The following is a 21,846-nucleotide window of genomic DNA, read 5'->3' as shown; positions in this document are numbered from 1 at the left end:
TCTCCTGACAGATTTGCATTTTCCCTCTCTCCCTCAAGGAACTGATTGCTGTAGCTCCCCCTCCCTGACAAAGAACCCATATTTATTTTTCCCATGTATTTTCCCTCAATCTGGACTACTAAATTCCGAATTACATCTGAACATTTGGTCCTGTCTCGTCTCCAGTAATGGCAAGGAAAAGCTGACAGAGGACAAAATGCCACCACATGAAGTCTCATCTTAAACACGGGGTCTGCCTTAATGACAAGTGACAATATTCTTCCCAATATTTGTCACCATTACCTGTTGTAACTTTGGAAACTCCTCTGCCTGCCCACTCTCCAGCACTCCAGACCTCAGTAAATCCCAGTAGTAATTAGATTAAATACAAAATATACAAAGATGCTCCTTTTCCCAATCAACTTTGTGTTCAACATCTTTTAATTCCACCTCTTTGTTTCGTTGTGCAAATCTGCCCACATATTTTGGCATCTTACATTTTCTATTTCTAGCTGCCAGGAGCTCCTAAATTTTTCTTGTTCCAGCCATATCTGCCTTCCCAGGGGCTTCTGGGCAACTGTGCAGTCTGTATCCCATTATCCCTCAATATAGGGAGCACAGTAGGATATCTCCAGAATGGGAGGAACTGCTGGGTTTTGCATCCATTTCAGTTTTAATCAGGCTCTTCACTTGTGTGCTCAGACACTTCAGAAATCTGCCACATCTGACTTCTTTCATGATTTACGAAGGAGGCACATATTCTAAGTATAGATAATAATTGCACCATTTAAATGATAATACCGAGATGTTTTCTATAGGAAAGATATTCATGCAGGGCTCTTTTACCACGAGCAGCTCTTTCTGAGGGCTATCTATGCTCACACCAGATGTCAAATACAAAAAGAAATACTTTGGCATGAGTAACAAAGTTCATTTGACTGAAGGATTTACCTCCCAGGAACAAGAGCCTCATAAAACACAAACACAGGGAGCAAAGTGAGCCACGTAAGGGCTTTTGCTAAAATTAAACCCATAACTTGCCACTAGAAATGGGACGTTTCATCTGTTCAATAAGCACTAAAGTTCTCTTTGTTTTTATGGCATCGTAATCTTTGATTACTCTGATAAATATTTGGACTATACAAAACATTGCAATGGAGCTAATCACGGTTATAAAAAATCTGTGTGTGGAAATGAATTGGGAACGGGATGATAGCAGCACATCCCAGACAAGTTCAAACACAGAACCACATTATTTTAACTGGCTCCCAGCCTCATTCTTTTCTGTCTCCATGCATTCTGTCTCCTCACACCTGAGGAAAATGCTCAGGAGAGCTGTGGGGCTGGCTGTCTTTGCAAGGCATGGTTGGGTAACAGTTCCAGAGATGGAATGACAGCCATGGAACACCCTTGGGATGCCCTTGGGGGGTGTTCCACCCACAGCTGAGCTGAGCAACACCTGGAGCCAAGAAGAGCAACTCAAAAAGTGCTTTCCAGTACTTAAAATTGGCTTTATAATTCAACCTAAGGAAAATGATCAGACTTCTTGGTGAGGGCTGTAAAGAACCAACAGGAAAAGAACAACTTTCCAAAGTAAAAAGCTTTTCTCCACCTCATTGTATTCTGAGCAGATGCATTAATGTAAATAAAGTTCAAGTGCAAATCACGTCAGATAAGAAAGTAATTCCAGTGGTGGAAGTCACGCCTAGTGTAGCAGCAGCAACATTTATGAAGTGGCAACAAGAATATATTTGAATCAATGGGCTGCATATTTATATCACTGCTGCAATGGTGTCACACCCTGTCAAATATTTTTAACATATTACTGCTAACAGCTGAAGTTTGCATTTGGTTCCAGGAGACTAAACCCAGACCAGCTGAACCGAAGCCAAGGCAGATACTTTAGATGCCACTGATTGAGACTGAGAACAGGAATTTGCACTTAGCATTTATATAGTCCTTTTCATCTTCAAAGAGCATCACAAACATTAGCTGGCACCAGCTCGCTCACAACGACCTTCATGCCAACCTTTTGGGATAAAAGGAGAAGCAAACAGGGACAGGATGTGTAACCGAGCACAGCCAAGCCTCAGATGTGTAAAGGATCTCTGCCTTGACCTCTCCCCTGCCTCGTGGCAGATTTTCTCTCATGGAGAATACCAGGCCTTTCACCATGGCTCAGGTTTTAAGTCACCATACAATGTGACTGTTAATTGTGTTCTGTTAATATAAGGTAACAGCCTTTAAATAACAAATTTACTATCATAGTTGTAGGATACAGCTATTCCTTTGAAACAGACCAAAACTCAAAACTAACACTGCATTAAAAATTTTGTCACAGGACTAGCCAGGGACACACTCAGTTTAAATTGTGGATTTCATGGCTTTGAATTCCTACTTTTGAGTCATTCTGGGTTGTTTGTTTTTTGGGTTTTTTTTTTTTCCCACTTCCAATTCAAGTTAGGAATTTTGTAAATCTCATTTGGAAAGCTTTCTCAGAAACAGCAGAAATTTCTTTTACCTGTTAGTTCTCTCTGCCCTCCAACCCAGACTGGCCATTTGATTATCAGCTCTGGGTGGTTCTAAGCCCAGAATCTCAATAAGTTCCTCATGTTCCAGTCACTTGCACATTTTATGTGGAGGAATAGATTGAAGCAGACAGTCCTCGTTTTCCTGGTGACCCAGAACAGCCATTGTTACATGAACACTTTTAATCTCCTCTTTCTGGGTTTGAATTGAATTCAAGTGGGGAGAGATGAAAGCAAGCGTTGCACAAATCTGCTGCTACAGCTGCTACTTCTTAGTTTATCATATGTTAGCTCTGATTCCCTTTGATTCCTCTTAAAATTATTGCTTCTATTTCTTAATTTGACAATCAGGCATTCATTGCCTTTTTTTTCTTACTATTAAAAAGCCACCTCCCCCCACCTTTCTCACAGCTATTCCCTCATGCAAAAAGAACCCAAAATTACAGCATTATGGTATCAATGTATGAATTTAACTTCTCTCTTGGAGGGTTTTCTGATGCAGAATACACATGAGCAGATAAACAACAGTTCATTACTTACAGCTCAGCAAAAGACTTACAAAATAAACTGAGGAGTGAAAGGAGGATTAGGGTCAGGCTGATGTGGAGAGCATCAGTTGCACTGCAGTCCATTTTGGATTTCTTGCAGGTACACACTTGTAATCTCAGTTCTGTGGTGTTGGTCAGAGGAGGTTTTCCAGAATCTGTCACTGAGATGGGGATGTTGTAATTGGCCTTTTTCAGGTTCTGAAGCAGGATGACCTGGGCATGGGTATCTGCAAAGGATGAGGGGAGAGTTAACCAAAGGCTGGTTGCTTGGAAGGGTGAAGGAAGCTGCAAGCAACATCAGACATGCCAGTTAGTCATGGAAATCAATGAAGAAAATGAGAATACACTAAGAAAAAAACAAAATAATTGAATTGGAGGGAAGAGACACTACTGAAATTCTTTCATGGGCTGAAATCTAATTACAAACTTATTCCAAACCCCACCAAAAGAATGACTTGTAAGAGGCCCCTTTATTTAAATGCATTATTTGGTCTGCAAATTATTGGCAGAAATTGCCTGTGAAAACTAATACACTATTGAAATGCTGGGGCATGTCACCCCCAAAATGACAAGAAGAGATCATAAATTTACTTGCCAAGGGAAAAAATAACCCTTCTTTCCAGGAAGTACAGGAACCACTACTGAACCACTTCCACAATTTCCCTGAGAGGGCAGGAAAAGGAAGTCAAGCCCCTTCCAAATCCACAGATCTGCTCCCCTGGGGAGCTGAGGGCCACAGCAGCTCCTGGCAGCCAGGTGGGTGTGGTAATTCTTTCAGGGGTAACACAGGGGTGGTTTGATGTCTGGAGAATAGCTAAGAAAACAGCTGCTCCCCTTTGTCCTGCAGGCAGGTGCAGCCATCACATCCATCTCTCGTTTTCTATGAGACTGTGACATGAACTAAAAGATTGGAGAGTGGCAAAGGATACATTCCAGAAAGAAATAGAAGTAATCTACATTAAGAAGAAATGTTGTACTTTGTGCCTACAATTTGACATACAAACCTTCTGCAATCTCATGATCCTCTTACCAATTGTGTAAGGTCCCAGTGCATTGGGGTATTTTATTTGTGAAGAGTTTAAATACTTAAAATTAGGAAGTTTTTCAATTACATTGCTAAAGCCCGTGCAAAACTTTCGTGCTGTCCTATAGCAAAGCCTTGTGCATCTTGTACAAACCAATTGTGTGCCATGAGATACAGTAATCTTAATTAAATTATCCGTCATTAGTAGCCCCTCATTAACGGCAAACTGAAAGTAGAAAGTTCAGCCAACATAACAAGAAAAGAAGTTTCAGGTTTCAGAACTGGTGGTTCTGGTCACAGGCAGCTGGTCCAGCAGACCCAGCACAGGTGAAGCAGCAGCAGTGGGTCCATCCTACAAAGCCTTAATGCAAAACTCCTCTTAAAGTCCCACAGTGCCACTGGGATGGAGGAGTGGGAGGAATAAATACACAATAATTAAATAATCAATAATCTTACTGTTAAGCCTGTTGATTCTCCACAACTTTTCTGGGCCAGATTGCTTGCTGAGTTCAAATTTGAATGGGTCTGTGTTGGGATGAAGGTCTTTGTCTGATGCTCCTAGAACCACTACCCTGAGATCTTTTGCATCATCACAAACTTTTGCCAGTGTTGGATAAAGGGATGGGACGTTGTCATTGACATCCTCCAAGGTGATGTGCAAAGTTCCTGTACCCGTAGCAGGAGGGTTACCTATAGGAATAAAAACAAACATCTGTTTATTAAATCACATTTCCATAAACTCTTGCTCCTATTTGCACCGGCAGGCTTGCAAAGGGAAATAATTTTTATTGTTCTTACCTCTTTTATATGGAAATTATTGCTTAAAAAACCTGATGACTCACTCTTGTAAATTCATTGCTGATTTTCAGAATGAAACCTGTCTGATTTTCTAGAGTATGGAAAATTATTCTAAGGAAACCTCTGGGAGAGGAATATTTTGAAGTTAAAATGAGAGTAGGGCATGAATAGATATCTGGAACAGAATCTGTTCATCAGCACATACTGAGAGAAACATAGTGGGAAGCATCCCCTGGATAGATAGCACAGTATTAAAGGAATCAGGAATGAGACAAGTGGGAGAAGTGTCAGAGGAGAGGAATCAGGTTGTGTGGTGGGTGCCCAGGAGCAGAACAGGAGCAGATCATTCCCAACAGCCCTGAGGGCCACGTGCAGTTCTGTCAGCAGAAGTGAAAGCTGTCAGAGGCAGCTCTGGGAAATGAGATGGGTTATTTACCCTGTGCTAGCAGCACTTTCAAACCTTCTGCAGTGATTTGCCAGCCCTGACCCAGCTGCAGAGGTGAGGCTGCTGTTTTTATTCACCACTACAAGGCTCAGTGCCGGGGCTGTGAGTGACAAACCAGCCCTGGTGGCACTGGGGGAGCTGGGCAGGCAGAGTTTGCCTGCTGGGAGCAGGGCTGGGACCAGCACCTCATTTCACAGGGGTCACCCAGGAGCTGGCAGGGGTAATGACTTGCAGGCACTGCAGACGTGTGCCATGGCTGAGCCAGTCACCCCCTGCCTCCAGCCCAAAGCACAGCAGCTCCTTCCAGCTCCCTTTGGCACCCCGTTAAAATCACCTCGAAATTTTCCCAATTCACATTTTGTCCTTTATTGTGGTTGGCACTTAACGAGGTCTCTCATCTGAAATGCTGCACTTGTGGGTTGCTTATTCCTCTTTTTTTTTTTTTTTTTTTTTTTTGGTTTAGCACAGGGAACTGTGATCCCTGCACTTCCCTGAGTACAAACCCTTCTCGGAATGGATTCAAGAGGCTGCACTTAACCTGTGCACAAGGTGCCTCAGCATTTACATTTAGCCCTGCCAGAGGCTCCCCTCAGCATAACCACCCTGCCCACAGAGCCCAAGAACTGACAGCAACGTTATCCAGAGCACATTTTAATAAACCCAGTTGCTGCTGTGCTGGCAGAGCATCCCAAGGCAGAAGCAAATACCCCGTGGTGTGGATCTGATAAACTGCTGCCTGCAGCAGGATGCAATTAGTCCTTTCAATAACAAATGTTACTAATGGTGACGCTTCATCTGTCTGCTGCGAGCAGAAATGCATCACAAAGGCAGAACGTTCATCCTTCTCCAGCCTTGCCCTCCCTTCTCATCTCACACTTTGTCATCAGAAGGGTTAGGGTTGAGTTCTTTTTAATGAAATAGAAACTCTTTTTCACTTTTTATTGGACTAATTGAATTTACAGAAAGGCTCCAATACGTTTTTTGTTCTTGATATATTATTAAGTAAAGTCATACGGCAGAATGGATGAAAAGACATTCTAGTATTTGAAATATGATCATAAAAGTCAGCCTTTCATGCACTTAATTAAACTGCTGTCTTTAATTTTGAATGCATTATTTCCACACTGGACTGATAATGTCTTATGCACTGCCCTTCTTATCTTTCTCTCAAGTCAGTAATATTAAAATCTGCCTTTTGAAATGAAGAAGCCAACAGCATTATGGATGTCCTGCTATTTTGTCACACACAGATATGGCTATGTTCTCCCTGCCATGCAAATGTTTCACTCTTTGTATGGTTCAGGGGCTGGGCAAGTATTACACACACAGGAAAAAAAAAATAGAGGAATAAACTTGCTTCTGTCCATTTCAACGACTTATTCTCTGCTTGGTTTATTTATAATGATTTTTTTAAAAAAATCTTTCATTGATTTATGAAGACCTCCAAAAGAAAACAAGCAAATGTCAGGGTCATAAAATGGAGCTTGTTAACACACATGTCATAAAAATGTAACAAGAGGTGAATCAAGCAAAAATGGTCACAACTCATCCATTGGGAATACATGACTTTCATAAATTTGATGGTATTATGCTGTTGAAATAATTCAAAATCCCATGATCTCCAGACACTTTTGATTTTGAAAGGCAAGTTACCCATTGAATATTTTAATTCTGAAGTAGAACTTTAATTTGTATTGTCAAACCTTGTGGCTGAAAGCAGAATGAATGAGCAAAGCAAGACCTAAAGGGTCCAACAATCCTCAGGAGCAGCTTTTCCAAAGAGCTCTGATGCCACTTGCCACTGACCAGAACTGGCCATCCCTCCTGAGGATGAACACTTTAAATGTTTGGATGCCCTCAGAGGCACTGGAGATAGGGAGAATTCCAAACTCCCAGAAGTGGCACATCTGGGAATATACCATGGCAATCGTAGGAGTGAAACAGCATCACTGGTTTGTGTAAAAGCTGCTGAAAGGGAAAGTTTCATACTGAAACAAAGTGAAAACTTGGTCATGAACTGAGTCTCCAATGCAAGGGGCTGTTACCAGGAAATGTGGATTTTAAACTGGATTTTAATGCTGCAAGCATAAATGACCAGGTTGCTACCTCCAGATGAAAAAAATTAGCTTGAAAATAAATGTTATAGAAAAAGACACTTAGTGTACTTTTAATGCTTGAATCTTAATGAAAAGCTGCACAGAATAATATCAGAATTATTACTGTAAAGTCACATGATTTACACACTGCTCTTCAAACAAGGACTCTGAGAACAGAGCTTTCCATGCTTTCTAATGATGCTGCTCTGAGACTCTAAACACAAATTCCTGTCTCATCCCTCACATTGGGCTTTTTTCCCCTCCATATGCTGTTTTTCTGCTCAGAAATCTGTGTGTGCTCGGTGCCTTGGCAGCAGTCCCCTCCCTGCAGGCAGGGATCCCATGCAGACAGCCCTGTTCCACTTCACTGCGTGTTCAGGATGAACTCCATCAATGGTTCAGCCAAAGCAAATGGAACCAGGAGAGGGGAAGACACCAAAATCTGCTGTGCTGCTCACAGAACTGCTCTCCTCAAAGCCATATGCTGACATTTTGTCCCTAATTCCCCACGAATTCAAATTTCCTAGGCATTTTCCATCTATATTAACATATAGATGCTTTGCAAAAATATATAAAATAAATAATCTTCCAAAGTTACAACCCTTCATTCATCCATCCCCTCAGATAATATATGCAGCTCCTGGTTTTGAGTAATTACATTTCAAAAGAGCACAGCTCTTTCAGCATATCAAATTGCTACTGACACATGCCATCCGTCTTAAATACTGTTTTCAGCATTCTAATTTCTTTTTCGAATCATGAGTCCATGATGACAAATTAAAACAATATTTTGTGTGCAATTCATATTTTACTGAAATTTAAAATGGCAAGAAAAGGATGAGTCTTCAATTTATTTTCTCTTCTCAATTAATACAGCAATTAAGATAAGGGGTATAAAACTGGCTTAATTGGGTTGCCATGGTAACTAATTGCCTGATTTCTTCCAAAATAGCGTGTTTTAGGTGGAATCAATCTATGGTAATTTAATTACGTACAGCATGGAGCGAGAAGACAGGTTAGATACACGTAAGGAAAAGTTCTAATTGCAAACTGCCACACATCTCTTTGTCACTGCAGCTTTTTCTGGGTGTTGTGTATTGCTGCTCATCACACAGAGTGCAGAATAATAAGTTTTCTTTCTAATGATTAGCAGTGCCAAGACCTGCGCAATAAATGGGATTTGGGATTGCTTGGGTTCAGCTGCTCCTTGAAAACACGGGAAAAATTGAAAACTAGACCCTATTTCTTTATTTTGCTCAGGAAAAATGAACCAGTGCCACAGCTCACAGGTGCAACTGGCCACAGCCACAAAAGCAAGGTCCAAGCTGCTTTTTTCTTAACCTGGCCCGTGTAGCTCAAGGCAAACCCTGAACTCATAACTAAAATTACCTTTAATGAGTTTATTCTCTTTGTCTAATGCAGCAGAACTTCTTATATTCCCAATTTTTGTCTCAGTAGCTCCCTGGTGATGGGAAAGGCAGGGAAGGAAGGTAGAATTCTCACACTGGGTCAGACTCTCACTGGGAGAATATTTCTCCCTTCCTTTAGGTGGGACCCCATTGGGGTTTGCTTGAGAAAAGTGGAATCCAGCTTCAGTTTGCATTTAACCCAAACAGCAAGATTAGTGTGTCATTATTTGTCACCAGGTGACAGCCTTGGACAGCATAAGGGGGTTTTCCATGAGTCAAACAACCGAAAATAACCAAAGACTTTGTTTTTAAAGAGATAGAAAAAGCCTACACAATGGAATATTAATTCCACAAAAAAGTGATTATTGCATAAATAAGTAAATCTGGGGATATTTTTTTTCATGCCTCTAAAAGGAAATGGAGAAACTAATTTCATCTTTTGAAGATTCCACACATTTCCCAGGTGTTTTTTAGTTTTACCTCCAGCCATGGTTTCCTCTTCTCTTACTTTTTCTAGATTGTGACTCAAACTCTCAGAATACAGGGGAAAAAAAAGACCTTTCCTGGAGAGTTTCTAGCATGGCTGAATGAGAAAATCATACAGGTGTTCTGCTTTGTGATCCTCATCCCAAATCTCCAGTGGATAATCTGATTCTGCAGGATGGTTTTTATTTCCTTTGGCCTCTCAGCTTATTTCTGAGTCAAATCTGAGAAGTGCTGGCACAGGCACTGAGGAAGTCTGAGCTGCAGAATGATATAATAATAGAATCTGCAGGATGACACCACGGAGCACGTTTGGAAGGTCTGTTCCACACAGGTTTCTCAAACCCAAATGATTTCTCCTCTGTGTTTCACACAGGTGTTTTTGGCAGAAAAGCTCCCAGTCATGCTGTGACACTGCATTGGGTTCAGTGATTAGAGTGCTAAATCCAGGAAATAAAATGATCACCACTGTTGGCACTTTTGTTAATTGAATGAAACCTCTGATGTCTCCCAAGTTTGCATAAACCTGACTTTGCCCCATTATCAGCTCATTCTCAGATTAAACACAGTTCATGACACTTTAATGTGTTAACTCTGCTGCATGGTATTTCCTACCAGTGTTTAATTTCTTCTTTAATAGGCCAGAGACTCTATGTTCACACAGGTCTTTAATAAAAAGTTTTCAAATTCCAAAGACACTACATTGACCTTTTACTGAAATCAAATGTACTGAGAAAATTAGGATATTTCTTCCAAAAAGTCTTTTTTTTAAAGTGTAATGCACCCCCATAAAGGTCAAAATTTGTTATCTATGAATTTACACCGTTTCCATCAAATTTGCTGTTACACATTGTTTCAAGTGTGTTTGGGAAGATACAGGAACTGTTTAGATCAGGAATAACATAATTCATACTTTAGCACCTTTAGCTGCAGTTAATTTGATAATGCTGAGAAATAATATCATAAAGGTCAAAGAGAATCTCATAAAGAGCTAAGTTATTTCCTGCAGTGGAGTAATTCCATTTTCTATGCCCCTTTCATTGTTCCTGTCCTACTGGTAAAGAACAGTTTTGTGATATCCCAAAAAAAGATAAAGATGTGATGGAATTATACAAAGAGCTACCAAGTACAAAGCTCCAGGTTTTACTTGTGACAGAAATATCCAACACTTTACAGATTTAAAAAAAATTCCCTGGCACTTGCCCCCTGCCCTGAAGTGTAATAACACGGAGTCAGTGCCTGCTGGAACTGATGACAGATTCTCTACTGACACCAGCAAAAGGGGATGGAAAAAGGATCACTGTGGAGTTTGTTTTCAGCTGCCTCCACTCCTCAGCCAGGACAGCACTCGAATGTAAGGGCATTTTATAAAAAGGTGAGCATGGAAAACAAAGGGACAGCAGAACCTTTTCTGTAAGCATGTAAACTCTCATGCTATGAACACTAAATAATATCTGTATTTATGTTTTAGAATATGTCTCATGCACTTTAGCAATGACTAAGGCACAAGGCTTTATATGATTTCAGAATTATTCACTATAAATTCTGTTAAAGATTGTCATAGGCCTTGCAGTGCCTGCTCTGGGCTCCAATTCCCACTGCTGGGCTGTGCCCTGGGCATTGCCTGAGCTCTCTGTATTCCCAGGAAAGGAAAGGAAAGCCTGTGGCAGCTCAGACTTCCTCAGTGCCTGTGCCAGCACTTCTCAGATTTGACTCAGAGATAAGCTGAGAGGCCAAAGGAAATAAAAACCTCCACTGAACACTTTTGAAAAAATAATTTCATCTAAAGTATTTCTTTTTTTTCCCCTCTCCTCTCTTTTCACCAGAAGTCAGTTAGCCCAAGCAAATGACTTGCTCTATTGGAAATGCCTCTAAATTTTCACTTTATTACCCTATTTCATTTGGCAATTCTTAATCCTGCCTTTGGATGCCCTCTGACTGAGCAGTCCCTGGATATTCACTGCTATTAGACAGGCCCCACTTATTAACCTGAAGAGAGGGATCTGCAGTCTGTGGACAATGCTGCTCTTAGGAGATGCAGATAGTTATGTTCAATCTGATTTTCTCCCCTTTTTAAGTTAACATAACCTTCTTTTAGAGTCCTGAAATAATTCTGTATTCATTTCATATCATTCTCCCACAATCTGGCTTCTCATCTAATGCAATATTTCAAGCTGGACATTAGCTCTGATGGCTGGAGAGATAAAGTGTGTCTCCCAGCTGTGCTAGTTCACATTGTCAGTGGCCTGGAAACAAATTTGGGAACAATTCCCAGGGACCCTGTCAGTCCCAGCTGTCCCTGCAGACCCCCAACCTGTTGAGATCAACTCCAGAACTTCCTTGGCTGCTAAGGCACAGAGTCATTCATCCAGGCCAGCAGAACATTTTCCCACTTCCCAGCCCATGTCCAAGTTGAATGTGCTCCCCAAGCTGCCTGGTAATTAATGCAGAGGTGATGCAGGGCACAAGGTTAATATCAGCTAATTAAGTTCTGCTGTTTATTCCCACTCCCACACATGGCAGGAGAGCAGTGCTCTGAAATGATCATTATTAACACCTTAGCATGACAGTCCTGGGTGCACACGAGTGGTTTGTAATCATTGCATTCACAGGAGTCAATAATGTTGGAGGAGATGAACTCTGCACTGACAGAGCTGCACAATCACAAATAAACACAATTACAGGGGCTGGCATCAGGTGCTGGCTCAGAACCCCAAGTGAAAAGGATTCCTTTTCTCTCTAGCTCTGCTGTTCAGCACAGCTTCCCCTTCTCTCATTTTTACAGACTGGGGGGAAAAAAAAAAAATCTGAATATTAAAAGCAGTGAACTTCTGGGCTTAGAATAAATGAGCAAGGCCCAAATTGGGGTATAAAGGTGTCCCCCAAAATCCACATTACTCAGGCTGGTTCCCACAGTCAAAAACACTCATCTCCTTTCTTCATCTATTCTCCTTGACAATATCTGACTTCACCTTTAAAACACAGCTTTGTCCTTTGGGTAACCCCTCAGTAATATCCCAAATTTTTACTTTCATTGTGAGATGACATTTCCCAGTGCACCTGATTTTAAGACGCATTAAAAAGAAAAAAAATCCAGTAGCAAGCAAAAGACAGAAATATGTTTAGTGCTACATTTTTCCCCCAGAAATTTCCTAAGGAAAATATGTATATTAATATATAAGTAAATCATAATCTCAGCAGGGGTTTTTTTCTGTTATACTTAAGACGATATTTTCTTTCTCCTGTCAGGCCCTGCAAATGTTCCCTGAGTCATGTGCTTACAAAAATGTAGAATTACTCTCTTAAAAAGAGCATTTTACAATTCATCACCAGGGCTGTACCAGCTGCAGCTGTGTAAAAGTGTTAGCATATTAGCTGTTATATTCAGGCAAATCTTTTATTTATTTTGTGCCTTTAGCTCGAGAGATTTGGAATGCTCAGGATTTTCTTTTCTTCCTCTGCTCCAAAGTCACTTGCTGCATTTTCCCTAGATAGCTTAATTTGGATTCTATTTGACAGAAGGAACTTTAGTAACACAATATGCAAAAATATTGTTGCATTTTAACCAGGAGTTTAGTTATGTTTCTATTGTCACTGTCATTGTATTGAATAGATTATAATCCAGTATATCAAGGATGAGTTATTACTGGTATTTAGTGCCTCAGGCACGCTGACTGCTCAAATATTGTGAAGAAATTAACTCTGATTAGGATGATTTATTACATTTCCAAGAATGTTTCTAGACTAATTGCACCTAGCATTAAGACATCAATGCAGGAATAAACGAGTGAAGTATAAACCTAAATTTAAACTGCTCTAAATTTCAAGTTTTAAGATTGAAAACCTCCACCACAACCAAAATCCAGGAGTAAAAGTTGAGTTTGCATAAAGGGGGTCATAACATTCAAATAAGAAACAGAGCATAAATTGTCTCCTCAAGTTTCCAGTATATCATCATGATAATGGATAAATCTGCATCATTTTAAAGTTAATTCCTCTTTCTTCTATTTCCCAGAATGGCCTCTAACACATTTAGGTGGCCACACAGGGAAGTAATGGGTAATTTTACACGTGCAGCTTTCAGAGCAGAGCATTTCAAGCAGGAAATGAAAGGATTTGGTGCTGCTGGTTACTCACCACTGTCGATGGCCAGGAACAGAGCAGTGTAGATGTTGTTCTGCACAAAAGGAGATTCCCTGTCCAGCACTGCCGTGGTGCCAACAGTGCCATTGGTGGGGTTGATTTCCAGCCACCCTGCTGGGTCCTTGTACACTGAATACCTGGACAGAAGTGCAGAAGTTGTTATCAAATTTTTTTTGAACATAGAGCAATGGCATTGCTGCAAAGGATTTTGTCTTTGGATTCAGTGGCTTTCATGAGTGGATCTCTTAATATTTCAAAAATACAATTTAATTTGCTTTCCCTTAGAGACAGGTCAGTGTTTTTAGGCTTAGCTGGCAGAGGGAAATATAGAGAGAGGTTTGAGTCAATTCCTTTGGATATATATATATATATACATGTACCAAAGTCTAGCAGAGAAATCAGTATTTTCCTACTGCTGTATTATAGAGCCAGAACACTTCCAAGAGGCCCCTGCATCCACATTGACCTCAGGAATCCTATCACAATCCTCCTTTTTCCAGACTCAAAATTCCAGTTGGACGAGAAGTCGTATTTTTAATTCACATTTGAGTGTTTTAAATTTTGTTTTCTTTACCATTAGTTATTTTGGGTGAGCTGGAAATGTGCTAAATTGTGGAGAATGGTAGCAAAAAAGAGTCAGACAATGAATTCACCAGGTCTGTGGGGAGGTGGTTGCACCCAGCCCTGTCTGCACACATTTATTCTACACTTTAGGATCTGGAGCTTCCTCCTTCTGCTGATTAAATTCAACCACATCCATGTTGACTCAAGCAGAGTTTGGAAATGCTGCCTCCAAAATCCCCCCAAATTAAATTCCCTATTGTGCTCTCTTTCCATTAATTGACACAAATATTCAGCCCCCAAAACTGGAAATGTTTAGAGAGATTGTGGAGTTTACACACCAGGAACTTCCCTGCTTGACTGAAGCAATAAATATAAGAATGTTCGTGATTAGGGCTAATTCTATATTCAGTTAAATATATTTAGTAATAGAACAGCCAGAGCTGAATTAACTGATACCAATTCCCTCTCCAATTAAATGTGTTAATATTTTAAACCAAAACTCCAATCATCTAATCAATACCTGGGATAATAACCTGTTTATCTTTTTTGTAGTGAATTGTTATAGGTCATAAACCACCATACAACCTTTTATAGACATTTTAAATTACCAGTAATTGACATGGAAGCTGTTATTATTTAATGAGTCTGTGACAAGGCAGTGCCTCACAGTGGCATTCACCTGAAAGTGAATTCACCTGAAAGTCCTGTGTGATATTACTGCCAAAAACAAAATAAAAATGTATCAGTGCAAGTATGAGGGAATAAACAAAAATAACACATTGTTGGGGGGGATAAAAAAAAAGGTAAAATGAAAAAAAAAAAAAAAAAGCCAGCCTCTAATGAAGTGCTGACAGATACCCCTGCCCAGGCTGCTGCTTTTTACCACAACTTTGCTTCAGGCTTGAAAAATGAAACTTCCTGGGGCTGCTGAGCCTGGCTGTGTGCACAGGAACATTCAGGCAGGCAGAGTGAGCATCAAAACTTCAGCATTTACAGCCAGGAAAAATGACACATCTTTATGAGCTGATGTTAAAATGAGTTAAAGAGCAGATCTGGAAAAGAGAAACTTTCGGAATTTATGCAGAAAAAGAGATAAATAGGGAAGATAGCTGACTTATTTATGCTGGCAGAAAAGCAACTCAGAGTTTCACCACTGGCTTCCCCAGGAGCAGAAATTATCCCTTAGGGAAGATGTGGAAAAGAACCAAAGGAAAGCATTAGTGCACAGTGAGATGTTCCATCAACCCAACATGTCCTTCCTCTGAACAGCCATTTAAACATTAATCAATACCTCAGCTTTATCTCCCACAAAAATGAGTGCCTGAAATGGCAACAATACCGATCATTATTTCATTTCACTTCTTTGTTTCTTCTTTTATTGTTGTTTTTATAACTTTGCAACAAAGGTATGCACAAAAATATGAAACAAGGGCAGCCTAAACAATTCCTAGTCTATTGTAAAACTGCAAATTCTCAATTAACCCCGAAACCATTTCAGAAGATTCAACACTTCTAAAGTAATGAGAATGTAAAATGGATTGTATTATCTTCCCTGATTGCTCTACAAAGCACTGTGGGCTGTGCAAATAAAAACCTGGATTGTATAACCTGTGATTTGGCACAGGATATTGTAAAAGTAGTACTTTGTCTTTTCTACCACATTTTTTACTTATTGTGAGAGCATATTGCAGTACAGTTAAGATTATTGGGTTTTGTTCCATTTTTTGAGGGCTCTGCTAGCAAAGGTTTAGAATAGAGCCATCATAAAAACTATGATAAAAATAGAAGTTTTGACTGCAAAGATTCACTTCCCACTTTAGACTTCGGTGGGATCTGTGGATTGCACAGCAGCTTTTAAAAATTTCTAGGTGTTCAGACATGAACTTTCCTACATGTACCTCCTGTATGTTCAGTCCTGAGCACAGTGATTTATCAGATGTACACAGAGCTGTGCTCTCTGGTGTGCCAATTACTCTTTACTTTGGTCTTATTCTACTTGGCAGCAATGCAATTTAGTGCTGCTCATGGAGTTTGTTTCATTGTGTTGTTTTTTTTTTTTTTTTTTTTTTTAATTTTAAACTGTGCCAACAGCTCACAGTTCCCAAGGGCTTATGAGACAAGAGGGAAGGGAAAGTGGGTGTAACATCTTCTGACTGTGACCTCCTTGCATTGGGTTCATGTCTGAGCCAGGTATTGCAAAGAGAGCAGCAAAAACAACTCCCTTAGACTGGAAATTGTCTGCTCCAATGTTTGAGTGCACACCTTAAACACAGAGCTCCAGAGAGACACAGACAGGTTATGGATGCAGAACAGAACACAAATCAAAATTTGCACTTGGTGCAGAACTAAAATAGAGTAGCAGATATATGGAAATAATTTAAAATTTATTAAAGTCATTACATCAAGGCTGGTTGAAAAATCAAGAGCAACTATCCCTGGGAAAAGGTTCACAGGTTTTTGGGAGAGACTGGTGCAGCAATTACAGCACAAATCTCCACACCCGGGGAAGCAGTGGTGCTTCTCAGAGAAAGATAAAAAAACTTCCCAAAATATAAGTGCAACATTAAAAATCTGGATCAAAACTGTATTGTGCTCTACATAGGGATGACATAATGCAGAGTTTTAAAGATCAACCTGCTTCCCATGGAGCTCCCTCTTCTCCACTGTGCTCTCATTACCTTTTGCCTGCACTAATTACAGCAGCATATGGCACCAGAAAGAGCAGAAAGGGAACCTTATTGTAGCACAGCAATTCTCCAGCTGAACCACACTCCACGCTCATTACTGAGGACACACAGCAATTTTTCTGCTTTTTAGCCATGAGTTAACAAAGGTATTCCTGCTCCCAGGCTGGCCTGGCTTATAAGCTTTGGGGAGGGCAAAAACCATATTTATCTATATCTATATATCTATATATCTATATATCTATATATCTATATATCTATATATCTATATATCTATATATCTATATATCTATATATCTATATATCTATATATCTATATATCTATATATATATCTATATATCTATATCTATAGATATATATGTATACCTGTACATTCCCAGCCTTGCACAGCTGTGTCTCTAATTCCTATGCCATGTGACATGAAAACAATAACAGCAATTCTCTAATGTATGTTTTAGGAATGCTCTGTCACTATACTGACATTTGATTTTGTAAAGATCATTTTGATGTGACTTCCAAGATTGTGATGGGATTGGTTTTTTTTGTTTTGTTTTGGTTTGGTTTTTTAAATTTTAAAATATTTGTGGTACTAAAGCCATTGGGAGAATGCTGTTGGAGCAGTTGTGGGCTTTCATTTTGCAAGGCCAGGTTGGATGGGGCCTGGAGCATCCTGGTCTGGTGTGTGGCATCCCTACCCATGGCAGGGGTTTGGAATGAGTTGATCTTTAGGGACTCTTCCAACCCAAACCATTCTGTTATTTTGTGATTCACCTTTTTTTTTCAGATACTGAAAAACAATGTGGATTGATTAGAAGTGTTAATTAAGAGGTGCAGGTGAATACAGAGGTTTGGATTCTATTTTTGACTCAGATATAAAAGCACTGCCTAAAATCTGCTGCTCCAGCCTCTAAACACAACTTGGGACAGGGCAGTAACTCCTGGTCCTTGTGACAAAGCCTGGCCTAACAGCACAAGGGACCATTATTTGGGTTACCTTAATTAATTTCCATTGCAGGTAAGGATTAAAAGGCAACCAGAGGATTTCATATCAAAGGGGGGAAAAAAAAAAGGTATAAATGCTTCATCACACATTTATTGAGGCAAAATGTAAGATTCTGACATGTCATGAACTGTGGGCTGGGCTATGAGGGAAATGGCAAAGGGACAGTGGTGACCCCACTAAAGGGCTTTTCCCTTCTCCTGCCCACTGTAAATGGTGCACACGCTGACTCCTCAAGGCTCTCAGAGCTCTCTGTGTGTCCAGAGTCGGGGTTTCACAGATCCCGAGAGGCTGAAGATTGAAGGAACCCCTGCAGATCATCACTGACAACTTCCATGACCTTTTGGGAATCTTAAACCTCGCTGTGTCTGGCCTAAACCTTGGCCTAAACACCTTCCTTGTAACCACGCTCCAGTCACAGAGTTAACCCAAAAGATGCTGTTAAAATGTCAGAAAGGAAAATAAAATCTAAGCTGTCCTCTGCTTGTGCTTTCCAGTGCCCATCTTTGATTTACACACTCCAGCTACCAAGCTAAACCTAGGCAGGCTTCTTTACCATTAAATCACATGAAATGAACAGATTTGAATTGGATTTAAATGCACTAAAAGTGTGGCTCTGTGCTACATGAGCAGCAGGCTGTGAAAAACCTCCTGCAGTGCTCTCCTGCAGAGATTCGGACGTGCTCGAATTACTTTGGCTAGATTCTTTATTAAAAGGAAAAAAAAAAATTAAAAAATGTAAAAAAGCAAATTTAACTGAAATCGATACTATTATTAATCAGAATAAACATATCATTAACTAAATCTAAAACCTGAAATAAATCACATTTTCTGGCAACACAGTTGAGGAAGGTGTTAGGTCAGATGTAATTTTAAACTCACTGAAGATTGAGGATTTATGCAAGAGCCATTTTTCAGCTTCGTGGAAAGGATTTACTGCCTTGCAATATTTCCACAGGCTGGAAATGTCAACTCAGAGTACAATTAAAAAATATATATATTAAAACACCCCATCAGTGTTGTACCACAGTGCAATTTTGGTCACTGGAAATGCAAGTTTCACTGAGAACCTGGACACTTCCCAGGGTGAATCCATCAGCTCTGCTCGGGGGCACCAGAGCTTTGTTCTGTTTGTCACGTCAGGGATTTAACAGGCTGGCGTTCATCACAATTCTCCATCTCCAATGATACCATCATAACAGAATGAAAAATTAGATGAAATTCAGTTTTCAGTCCCCCGCTACTGAGAGATGTCAAATGAGAAAATGGTTGAATAATTAGTTATTTGTGTGGAGAAATAATGGTGTAAACCCCTCGGTAAACATGAAGAAACTAACAGGAGAGTTGTTGCAACTCAAATAATAAAATACATCCAAACTCAAAACCTACAGCAATTAATCAAATCAAAATAATAAAACTGTATTAATGAGGTGTTTAAATAAAATGTTCTGGAAACGAAAATATTTTTCATTATTGTACAGTCTTTCAAACATTTCTCTATGCTGAAACCTAATTTTCTCTTTTTCTTTCCTTCGGGGCAAAAAAAACCAAACAAACCTAGAAAGTGAGGTGTAAAAAAAAAAAAAATAAAAAATCCACAAACTCATTTATGTATGTTTTAATCAGAAGTGATTAGGGCTATGGTTAAATGAAGCCAGAGGCCATAACTATCAGAATTATTCCTAAAGCTAGGGAATAATACACCATATCTGGGACTAACACACTGGTATAATCAGGTTGTTACTGTTAGAATAATTGTCAACACATGCAAATCAGTAAAAGTTTTCTCATTGTAGCAATTGTGCCTCAAAAGCTAATCAGCATCAGATGAGCTTCGGGGTCTTTTTACAAACTACCCAGAGAAGGATTTTGGCAGCAAAACTCTATCAAAGTTTCTGCACACTCCTGTTCTTTGTGCCTGTGCTTCCAGCAAAGGCAGCTGCTCCCACTGAAATCCATTTGCTGCTCTCACTGCCCGAGAACTGCCCTGGTAGCTCTTGAAAAACTGGGAAATTTTTCTGAGAGCCCAGCAGATTGAGCACTGCAATGTCAGTATTGACCACAGCTGGGAATTGCACATTTTACAGCTCCTCCAGCTGTGTTTTCCTAAGGGATGGGCAGAAAGGAGGTTGGAGGTGGCTCAGCCTGGGAAGTTTTGATCTCTCTGGATCAATACAGCCCCTGCTGGACTGGGGATTGCTCTGGCACCTTCCAGGAAGCCTCAGGTGTGCCCTGGCTGATACCAGAGTCCCACAGGAATCACCCTGGGCTGGGAACAGCTCCCCAAAGGGCAGGGCAGGGCAGGGGGGGCCAGCACAGCTTCCATCCCCAGCCTGTGCATCCCAACACATTCCCTGCCCTGGCCACTATGGGCTCTGGGACCCATCCCTTAAAGAAGGAAGGGAATCTGCTCCTGCAAATGAATTTCCAAGAGGGAAGGATCACTAATGTGCAGGATAATCATTTCAGCAGAGTTTGTGTCTGTGCCAGGACAAAGCCTTCACTCAGAGCACAGTGAGAGCAGCACACACCCCTGGCACCTTCACTGCACACTCACTCGCCTCTTTTGTTGCCTTTTCTCATCAGTACCTTTCAAAAATTCCAGTCCAATATTAATCTGGAGGATATTGGATATCCCAGCAATGGGGAATAACACCTTGCCCCTGTGAAAATAATTAATAAGGTCTAGAACTATCCCAGGCCTTTCTCCCAGGACTAGGAAATATCAAGGGGGACATTTTGGGAATTAACTCCTGGAGATTTAGCAGAATTTCTTCCTTTAGTACTAAAAATTTAAAAAATTTCCTGTTAGTGACAGATCTTTGGGAAGGAAAAAGTGCTCAGAAATGACACAAAGAGAAGAGACACAAACAGTGTCTCAGTCTGAAAATCCTGGCTACTCCCAAGGCACTCAGAGTTATAAACAGAAAGACTTTTCTCTATCCTATCCCTTACTACATGTAGTAGTTTTTACTTCTACAGTGCTAGAGGAAATCCTAGAATTGGGTTGAAAGGGATGAACCAGCATGAATATTTTCACTTGCATTTCCTTAGCCTAGCAACAAAATCAAAAATTAAAAAAAAAAAAAGGGAAAAAAAAAAAAAACCAAAACTAAAAAACTCCACACAATAAATTGGCTGTGCAAGAAGTGGTAATTCAGAAAGAAAATCTGTGAAGGAGCTGATAGTGCCAGAAAAGCAGTGGCAGTATTTTTTTTGTGCTGACAGAGCTGGGGCATTCCTGAGCTGGCTGGACTTGCACAGGGCTCGTTTGTGAGACTCAGCTATTCCCAAGGCATAACACAGAGATGATGGGAGAGAAATGATGCTCTGCTGACTGTGGAAAGCCTCCGAATTTCTTGGCACGTTACAGTCAGAGACCTGGCAGGAAAAACCAGCCCAGCCCTGCTCCTTCCCTCTGTGTCCCCGTGAACACACAGCACTGTCCCCCAGCTCTGGTTAAACTTGGATGGGACAGCCAGGATCAAATGTGCTGCTGCTGCTGCAGGGCTCCCTCCAGACTCGCGTTTTGGGGGATGTTGGCTGCTAATCTGCTGGTTATTAAGTGTGTTTTCATGTATTTGACAGGCGTAATCTTGAGTGGCAAAGATCCACGCTGGAATCCAGACTTCACTGAAGGAAAACACTGATCCTGGGAGTTGAGCTGAACCTGATCCAGGAAAAAACCTGGCTTAAGTCTTGGGTTTTTTCTCACATTAGAGCACTGCCTGAGCTGTTATTGCAGTCTTTGCTGAGAGTGGAGCTGAGCCCCAGAAGGATATTTTGTGTTTGCAGTTCATAACAACAGCTGAATCAAGAACTGACATCTCACAGAGCGGATTTGCTCGGTGGACAGAGCTGTGTGAGCCCTCGGGAGGCTGCAGCAGCACCCTCAGCCTCTGCAGGGCCACTGCTGCTCCTGCTGTCACAGCCCCTGGGTGCCACCAGCTCCTGGGGACACGCTCCAGGCACACAGGGACACATCCCATCCACTCCGTGCTCCTGCAGGCAGAGCTCTGCCAGCCAGGCTGGGAGGTTCCAGCAGCACATCTGTACCCACATCTGGATGCCAGCTCTGAGCCAACAGAATGCCCCTGCTGCTCCCTCTGTCCCCAACTGGGTCCCTCCAGGAGGGAGCTGGACA

At 40.8% G+C, this 21,846-nt stretch overlaps 1 protein-coding gene across 2 annotated transcripts in view; it reads right to left on the bottom strand.

Moving 5' to 3' along the window:
- Nucleotides 1-21,846, bottom strand: part of CDH13 (cadherin 13) — a 429,361-nt gene that overhangs the window by 12,741 nt on the left and 394,774 nt on the right. The window contains exons 11-13 of one of the 2 annotated variants that reach the window (XM_014874444.2): nt 13,448-13,590; nt 4,536-4,769; nt 3,067-3,282 (exon numbers count right to left, since the gene is read on the bottom strand). In XM_014874444.2, the coding sequence (XP_014729930.1) occupies nt 3,067-3,282; nt 4,536-4,769; nt 13,448-13,590 (593 nt within the window). Of the gene's footprint in view, nt 1-3,028; nt 3,283-4,535; nt 4,770-13,447; nt 13,591-21,846 lie in introns of those variants that run through there. The other variant, XM_014874443.2, reaches the window with a different exon arrangement.

This window comes from Sturnus vulgaris, chromosome 12 (assembly GCF_052056855.1).
Source record: "Sturnus vulgaris isolate bStuVul1 chromosome 12, bStuVul1.hap1, whole genome shotgun sequence".
NCBI lineage: Eukaryota > Metazoa > Chordata > Aves > Passeriformes > Sturnidae > Sturnus > Sturnus vulgaris.
Note: the sequence above shows the minus strand (reverse complement) of the source record. Positions and strands in the feature narration are given on the sequence as shown.